The sequence below is a fragment of the Channa argus genome, chromosome 4, assembly GCF_033026475.1.
Source record: "Channa argus isolate prfri chromosome 4, Channa argus male v1.0, whole genome shotgun sequence".
Lineage (NCBI taxonomy): Eukaryota > Metazoa > Chordata > Actinopteri > Anabantiformes > Channidae > Channa > Channa argus.
Genome location: NC_090200.1, coordinates 11,916,853 through 11,925,118, shown reverse-complemented (window position 1 = coordinate 11,925,118; position 8,266 = coordinate 11,916,853). Strand labels below are relative to the sequence as shown.

Here is an 8,266-nt window from a genome sequence, read left to right as displayed (position 1 = left end):
TTTTATTTTGCTACGGAGATGTTAAAATTTTATTTTAGCAGAAAGGCAGTAGTTCAGCATAAAACATTTCAAACACATGTTCTCAGTGGAAATATCAAAATCAGTGTTTTATTGATCAGCATCTCTAACTTGCATGTAAAATCATAAAAGAAATTTTGTTCTGATACAAAAAAATAAAAAAGCTATTGTGATCCAATTCCAGTTTGCATGATGATACAAAATCACATTTAAAGAGTTTCCTGAAGTACAGCATAATACACAGAGCATATCAAAACTATCATCCCAGAGAATTATAATTTTTAAAAAGGCACTGTTCTTATTCACATTTTTATACATTTTCAGCAGAACTGACATCTCAGCAGTGTCCAGTTTACAATTGAAACAGATCACAGATGCTCAGTTGGGTTTTAGACACAGACAACGCTGGGTAAACAGGGTCAGTAAACCTGTGCTTGTAGGAATGCATTAAAGCAAGACTGCCCTCTGGTGTCACATTAAAGAATGATAAAACACCCTCTTCTAAGTCAAGGAACACTCCTACCCTCTGCAGCCTGTCTGCATCCACAGGAACGGACACTTTGTTATGCAGAGCTTCCACCTTCTTTTTATCACAGGCCAGGCACCAGGAGTAACTGTTGAAGCCCAAACGCGAGTTGTCCTTCTGACCCTTCCTCTCAATCTGACCCTCGCACAGCCCCACTTTCCAGCGGCCGTCATCCACAGACACATTTACCTCCCAGTACCAGCGGCCACTTGCTAGTGCGCTCAAAGCCAGCACCTGTGGGAAGGAGCTAAAGCGAGCCTCATTCTCTTTGTAGACCGGCAGGGCCTCACTGTAAGTCACCGTCCTGTTGTCATGAGACAGCTGCAGCTTGGGATGGGCGGTCTCTGCATCCAAGAAGGGGACGGTACCATCTATAGGAAAGGAAAGGACATTTAAAAGAATTTATATGAAAAGATTAAAACAAACTTAATACAACACACTTAAGAGCATTTAGTCCTTTAGATGATTCATCAACAGGTGGAAAAACAAACAGGTGCTTTTTAAAAAATATCTTACAGAGCAGTCTGTAGAGATCTCTTTCTTTGCCAGGCACAGTGTTGATTACTGTGTCCAGCCGTTTCTCAGTCCACTTTTGCAAACATTTCAGTTTGGCCCGATCCACTTCCTCTGGAGCCTCGAACCGTTCCACACAGCTCCCCATGTTATTAGCTCTGAAGCGAATGAGCAGAAAATTTAGAACATAAATAGTTCAGAATTTTGGACCATATTTATTCCTTTATGGCTCCTTAGGGTTGGGTTTAAGACTCTGAACAATGTCAGGAGAAACAGACTTGGACATCTTCCGGAGTTGCATTTCACAGATGTGATACAAAGTGGGAGATTGTCCAAGTCAGAAGCATCCTGACAGGAAAAAACTTGGGAAACAATGTTGTGTTTACAGCACATCGGAGCTGTGCATCTAACAAAAAAAGTTCTATCATTACACTACAATGGGAGTCGAGTGATAGAAGCTTTCTCAACTTGCCCACTCGTATGCTTTAAATCCTCCTGACAACTTGCGACCGAGCAGCAAGCTGCAGGCACAAGCTCACATACATAATACAGACATTGTATTAGGAGGCTCGAAAGGATAAAAATATGGATAATTTTGGGAGCGTCTCACTCAGACATTTGTGTTCTCACATACACCCCCTCCGGACAAAGTCAGGAGAATGTCAGGATTCTAAGTGCATGTGTGAAAGGGGCTGTAGTTACACGTAAAACCAAACTCAGTACAACAAGTGGACACTGACACTTCTAAATACAACATATTTAGAAAAAAGACATTAAAATACATAAATATATAACTAAACAAGCAGATTGGTAAATATTTAGTAGAAAGTTAAAAGTCACAAGTATTATTTTAGCAAACTGAGTAACATTATTTTAAACCCTTTATGAAAAGAGGCCACTATGTAAAAAAGTGGTACATAGTAACAAACACAGTAACAGACAGTGATTCTGGAAATTAATTTGCTCCTTAATTTCTTTGTTTTTCTTTAGTTTTTTTTTAAATCAGGTTAACCCTAAAAAAAAGTTATGATACTGGCTGGTTTCTGATGCTATGGGTTTATATAGTACATATTGGTATTTTTTAAGACATAAGTTCAAAGGAAATAACTTACAGTTGTGCTATCTTGGTGTACTCCTGTCATTTGAGGGAAAAGAAAAGGACATATTTGGATATCAGTCTTCATATGCCATCATGTCAGTATTTCACAGACAAACAGCTCACTTTCCTAATCCAACTCACAATAATGAAGGCCTGGTCCTGAACACGTTTGTCTCCCCTGGCATCAGCCAGCCCCTCCAGGGTGTGGAGACCTTGCTGGATGGACTGCAAGGAGCTCTGGAGGTGGCTGAGTTTGTCCTCTAGTCCCCCCAGAACCCTGGTTTCCTCCTTTATCACACACTGAAGAGTTGATTGCTCCTCCTGCTCCAGGGCCTCTCTGATGGTTCTGTAGTGCTGCTGCACCCCTTCTCGTGCTTCTGTTAAAACCACCTAAACAGAGCAATTTAGTGTCATCTTATGTAAAGAACTCAATTTCTAAGAAATGCCTTTGTCATTGCAGTCAGGACTGAATTTGAGACATTGGGCCACATGCAAAATCACTAATATTCTTGTATTATGTTTTTCGCCACGCGCCTTGCTCAAACTCTTTTGGTTGTCTTGCTGAGCAATTAATGTAGAGTTACGTAGAGTTTTCTTACTGTGAAGCTCTCTCTCTTTTCTGTGAGATCAGTCATTCTATTCTTCACTTGCTGTTCAGCATCCTGTAGTTGTTTGATCTCTTCTTTCAGGTTCCCCTAAGAAAAAATGCCCACAGTAATAATTAAACAAAAAAACAACTCTCTCCATATATAAAATACATATAATTTATCACTCACTCTGAGCTCTCTCTCTGCCTCCCTAATGCTGATGCAGACATGGTCACGGTGGGAGCCTATGACCGTACAGACTGTGCAGACACATATGCCACACTGTCGACAGTAGATTCGGTTTATCTCCTGGTGCTCTTGACACCTCCATGGTGAAATATCCTCCATGGGAGAAACCAGGGTGTGATTTTGAAACACGGGGGAGTCCAGGTGGGGACGCAGGTGCTCTGTACACATTGAAGCACCACAAACCAGACAGGTCTTCACAGCAGGCTGAAACCTAGCTTTAGGGCAGTAATGGCAGGGCACAGGGCTGGTGTTTTTGTTATCTGACCTGGAAAACATGCCAACATGACCAGGGGACCCTGAAGTAGAAGCAGACTGCTTAGTGAATTTTAGAGGTGTGTTGCTGGTATGATGTACAGGAGATTTATCATTTCCTGGAGTTGAGACCCCAGAAACGGAATCAGAGTTGGCAGGTGAGGCAGGTTTAGTTGGTGATGCATGAATTGCTCTCTCTTGTGTGTCTTTCCTGGGGGTAGCAAGACATGGTGCATCACATATATCTACTTCACTGGAGCTGTCAGAGTCATCCAATGAGATGGCTGCTTTGAAACTTTGCTGGGTCTGCGGGTTCGAGATGTCTTGTGACACATCACCTGCAGCCTTGCTGTCAGGGAATTTGACATTATCACACTGAGGCACAGCTGGTTCTGGGTCCACTGCTTTCTTAGTTGTCTCCTGACCAGCTGACTGTCCGTTTTTATCATAAGAGGATGTGGTGGGAATCTCAGTGTCACTGGGGCACTCATTGGGAAATGCCATTGTTGATCGCTTTGTGTGAGGTTGCTCTGATACAGGTGTGCTCGCCTTTCTCTTCCCCAGGTATTTGCTGGCGAGTGAGGGTCTTGTCAATATCGAGTCAAATGTCTTTTTTTCATGGTTACTGGATGCGCCTTTAAAAAAAGAATACAACCAAAGCAAAACTAGTCAGAAAAATGATCACTTAACACTTCACCCCAACACCTGCATGCCAGCCTTCTGCCCACCACAACTGCATCGAACTTGCACTGATCACTGAGCAGTTCCACCTTAAGCTATTAGCTAAGCAGTGGCTATCAAGCTGGCTCTAACCTCTGTGACTTATTACTTCACTTAAGCAAAGTTTTCAGTGATTTACTGATCCATTGACCATTATATTCAATGTGGTTCGGGCATGTTAAGGCCAACGAATAATCTATTGATGTATCTAAGTATTTACTGTACAGAGACCCTGATTGTGGGTAAGACATCAGTGCATCCCCGCAACTGAAATTTAAGTTAAATTTACAGACTCTTTTAACTGTCAGTTAATTACAGTATCCCTGCTGAATTCAGTCAAAAGCAATAAAGACATGTAATGTAAAAAAGGAAAATGGAGGCATGATAACTTATGACAACACAGGAAACCTAAACCAGAACATACATATTGACAAACATTATAAATTATGCAAGACCTTAACTGTCACTATTTGCTTAAAACTACAGACATCAGCTTTAACCTTGATACTGCAAACAAAGAGAGCAAACTCTCATTAAATTGCAGTATATCTAATTATTTTTTTGTGTTTTCTTGTCATTTGTGTAAACCTAATGGTGGTACTTCACTATAGTATTTAGATACTATTTAGATTTTCTGTTCAACCAGTAAAGTAAATACAAAATGTAATTAGAGTACAAAAATACAAGTACTTTATTGAGAAAACAATGGACTTTAAAGTCCATAAAGTTAAAGTTTGACGCACATCCAAAAGGTGAAAAATATGACAAAGAAAATCAGGACAAAGATCTGTTTTATTAGTTAAACCTGGTGTGAGACAAAATAGCCAAAGGTTTAGCTAATTTTAATGTGCTGATAGTTGGGCATTTGATTTAACATCCACAAAAAGTAACTAGTGACTAAATTAAAAAATATACTCACTAGCAGCTTCATAAAGTACACCTGTACAATCTAATGCAATCCGAAGGTTTTCATTTCTCAGTTGTTAAATCGAAACTGTCAGAAAGTTGATGATTCTACTAAGCGTTTATTATTGAGGCTGTAGTGGGTGGTGGGGTTTGTGGGCCACCAATTAAAAATGAACAGGGGGGCCACCTAATACTATAAAGCACTCCAGTATGATTCCATCCACCCCCAATGACTTCAATAAGGAACAAGTCATAGAATTATCACAATTTGGAGAGTTTACATTTAAAATTGAGAAATTATTTATTATTATTAACAAAATTCTGTATTTTATTTTTTTAGCTTTGTTATAAAACATTCGGTGGCCTGTTTATTGATGAGATCAAACATGAAAGCACTGTCTGAAATTAAACTGGTTGATCAAAAGCTTTTTGGCATGTGACCCCATGTCTATGGGTCCTATCTATCAGTTAAGTTGTTAGAGCAAATAAAACAGCAACCGTTGATGATTTATTGATATAAGAATATTATGTCAAATAATTATTTAACCAATGATTATTGAAAATAAAAATAAATAAATAAATAAAATAACTATGTTGATTATTTTCACTACAGTGAAAATGAAATATCTTAACAATATTGTGATATGACATAATAACATATCTGTCACACATTTCGCTGAAACTACTTTCGTACTGCCACTTAAGTCTATGGAGAATTCTGTAACTTTTCCTGATAATTAATCAATTAAAGTACAAATATGTTGTTACTCTACCCGTGAACTATGTACTTTAGCGACCGTATACTCACAGCTAATTTTTAATGACTGAACGCTTATAGAAACTTTTAGAACTAGTGAAACATCAGAAACGCGATGAGTTTTCCCTCTGAGCTGTGTGTTAGTTGTTTTCGGGAAAGACGCGCACACGCACAAACACACACACACACACACACACACACACATTTATTTTGATAAACACCGGATTATTATTGTGGCCTCAATGGGAGGAAACAGGAAAGGCACAAGCTGGGGCCCGAGAGCGTCAAAATTAAACCGCCTCACAATAGTTATAATAATAATAATAATAATAATAATAATAATAATAATAATAAGTGTTATAATGGCGTTATCACCGACACGTCACCGTTTATAAGTTATGTAAAATTAGTGCCAAACACAACGTTGTTCAGACCTGCAGGTTAACGTAGAGACGGACTTCATGCTAGCGTTAGCTGGGTTAGCTAGCGTTAACTGCTCCTTATCTCTCCACAAACGTGTTTTTATTTAATCATCCGGTTAGAATTTTGCGTCCGGTTTTAACTGTACCTGCAGAGCTGCGATAAGGAGTCGGAGGACTGGTGTTGGGCGGCCGAATCAAACTGCTATCGATCGGCAGAGACTGGTACACAGTCTTGCACCTCCACTGCGGACAATTGTACGGCCCGTTCGGGGTCACACTCCACAGGTCGCCGATGCATCGCCGGCAGAAGCGGTGGTTACACTTGAGGGTAACGGGCTCCCGGGTCAGCTCGCCGCACAGCGGACACTTCGTCGGGGTGTCCAGCACGGCTCCCATTTTGTTTCGGCTGGTTTCTAGTTTCTGTTTGTGCGGTGTCAAAGATCCGAGGCGGGGCTTCGCGTTTGAATCCCGCTGCCTCTGCTGCTGTTCGAGACTTAAAGGCGCAATCAGTAAAATTGTGTCAGAGGTGAAATCAATACGCAGGGGTCAAAGTTACCAGGCAGCCCGAAGACAAATGTCAGCCACCATAAGTGGATATTCTCTGCAGAGGTGGGTCTGTGTGTTTCCCTACACTGTGCCCTACCTGCTGATTTGAGGGGAAGGATAGTAGCAAAAACATCTTTGAGTTTGATCCAAAAAACCTTCAAGGGGACGAATTTGGAAGGCTGAAACCAGACATTTTACATTTTTAAAATAATAATGACAGGAATAACAATAATTAATCTACATTACCTATTATGAGCACAGAATCACCTGAGCTGACACTTGGATTTGAAAAGGATGTTGCATCACTTTTGTCTTTTGTTTAGGTATTTATGCAAAGAAACAAACAAAACAATCAAGAATCAACTTTTTCCCTTTGTTTATATATATATATTTTTTTGATTTCTTCTGGAGTTATTCAATTTTTGTGTTAATCAATCACAGAGATTTTCTCTTTTTTTGATACTGAAAAGTTGTAGCTGATCTATATGCAATTATTTATTCCTTCAGTTCAATTATGTGATCACTTTGATCCATTGAGTTTAAATATCTTATCTTCTTTTTTGATAAATCTGTCCAGTGTGTACCTCACCCATTGTCCAGTAACAGCTGGGACAGGCACCCAGCTGTTATTTTCTCTCAGGTTTATCCCACCAGAACATTCTTTAGAGGTCTAGAGGTGGGACTCGGATTAAAATGGCTAATGAGGCTTGTGAGCGAGAGGTTAATCTTTCATAATCACATAACGTTTAATGGTAAATGGCCGAAAGCACTTTACAATGTTACTTCTCATTCACCCATTCACACACTCACACACTGATGGCAGTAGCTGCCATGCAAGGTGGTCACATCACCCACCGGGAGCAACTTGGGGTTCAGTGTCTTGCCCAAGGACACTTTCACTCATGGGCAGGAGGTGATCGAGCCACTGACCCTGTGGTCCATGGACAACTACCTTACTAACTAAGCTACAGACCCCCTCTAATTAATCCATTAAAGACCATGTTACTATTATCTTTACCTGAAATGTAACCTGAGAGACATATACAATATATTTTGGACAATAACACTAATTAGTGGACTTGGGATAGTTTTATCAATTCTTGGAGAGCTGTCACATTTAAAATGAGCTATTTTCTATACAAGATAATTGTTCAAATATGGCCTCTAAATTTGGCTGAATTCTACTCATGTTTATGGAAAATTGACTCCTTGGATTGTGACCAATAGTTGAAATTGGTTACAACATACAATAGTTTTCCATTGTACGTCTACTCAAACAAATGGTAAATGGTCTGCACTTATATAGCACTTTTCTACCTATTGGTAATTAAAGAGCGTTGCACTGCTCTTATTCACCCATTCGCACTCACAATCACACACACAGTCACACACAGATGGGGGAGCTGGGACAGTCACTCACATTGCTTGGATACTTCGATATGTGACCGGAGGAGCCGGAGATCAAACCAACAACTGTGGGATTAGTGGACGACCGCTGCATTTCATGCGCCACAGTGGCCAGGAAGTACCACTTTTTAGCTTTCTAAAAATCAGCCCAAATTGTCAAATGTCCCATCGAGCAGCCATGTTTTAGCCCTTTTTAAACAGTGTCTTCAAAGTGAAAAAAAAAAAAAACCCAATGTTTTACAGTGAAAACCTTTATTAAGTGTT

At 39.9% G+C, this 8,266-nt stretch overlaps 1 protein-coding gene across 2 annotated transcripts; it reads right to left on the bottom strand.

The window, feature by feature from the left end:
• Positions 1-6,515, bottom strand: si:dkey-29p10.4 (tripartite motif-containing protein 14). 2 transcript variants are annotated; one of them, XM_067501648.1, is made up of 7 exons: positions 6,196-6,515; positions 2,933-3,879; positions 2,756-2,851; positions 2,298-2,546; positions 2,170-2,192; positions 1,061-1,215; positions 1-915 (listed from the first exon to the last, which is right to left on the bottom strand). In XM_067501648.1, the coding sequence occupies exons 1-7, from the start codon at positions 6,443-6,445 to the stop codon at positions 371-373; spliced, it is 2,265 nt and encodes a 754-aa protein (XP_067357749.1). In that variant the 5' UTR covers positions 6,446-6,515; the 3' UTR covers positions 1-370. The 2 variants fall into 2 exon arrangements, with proteins under 2 accessions (XP_067357749.1, XP_067357750.1); XM_067501649.1 differs by lacking the exon at positions 6,196-6,515 and adding an exon at positions 6,062-6,134.
• Positions 6,516-8,266: the final 1,751 nt, after the last annotated feature.

What these genes read in the sequence shown, in the direction of transcription:
- si:dkey-29p10.4 (XM_067501648.1), bottom strand. Translation starts at nt 6,445, where the DNA reads ATGGGAGCCGTGCTGGACACCCCGACGAAGTGTCCGCTGTGCGGCGAG. An exon ending in TCCTTATCGCAGCTCTGCAG is followed by an intron (nt 3,880 to 6,195) that starts GTACAGTTAAAA and finishes CTTTTTTTAAAG; the next exon opens with GCGCATCCAGTAACCATGAA. An exon ending in AGGACCAGGCCTTCATTATT is followed by an intron (nt 2,193 to 2,297) that starts GTGAGTTGGATT and finishes CTCAAATGACAG; the next exon opens with GAGTACACCAAGATAGCACA.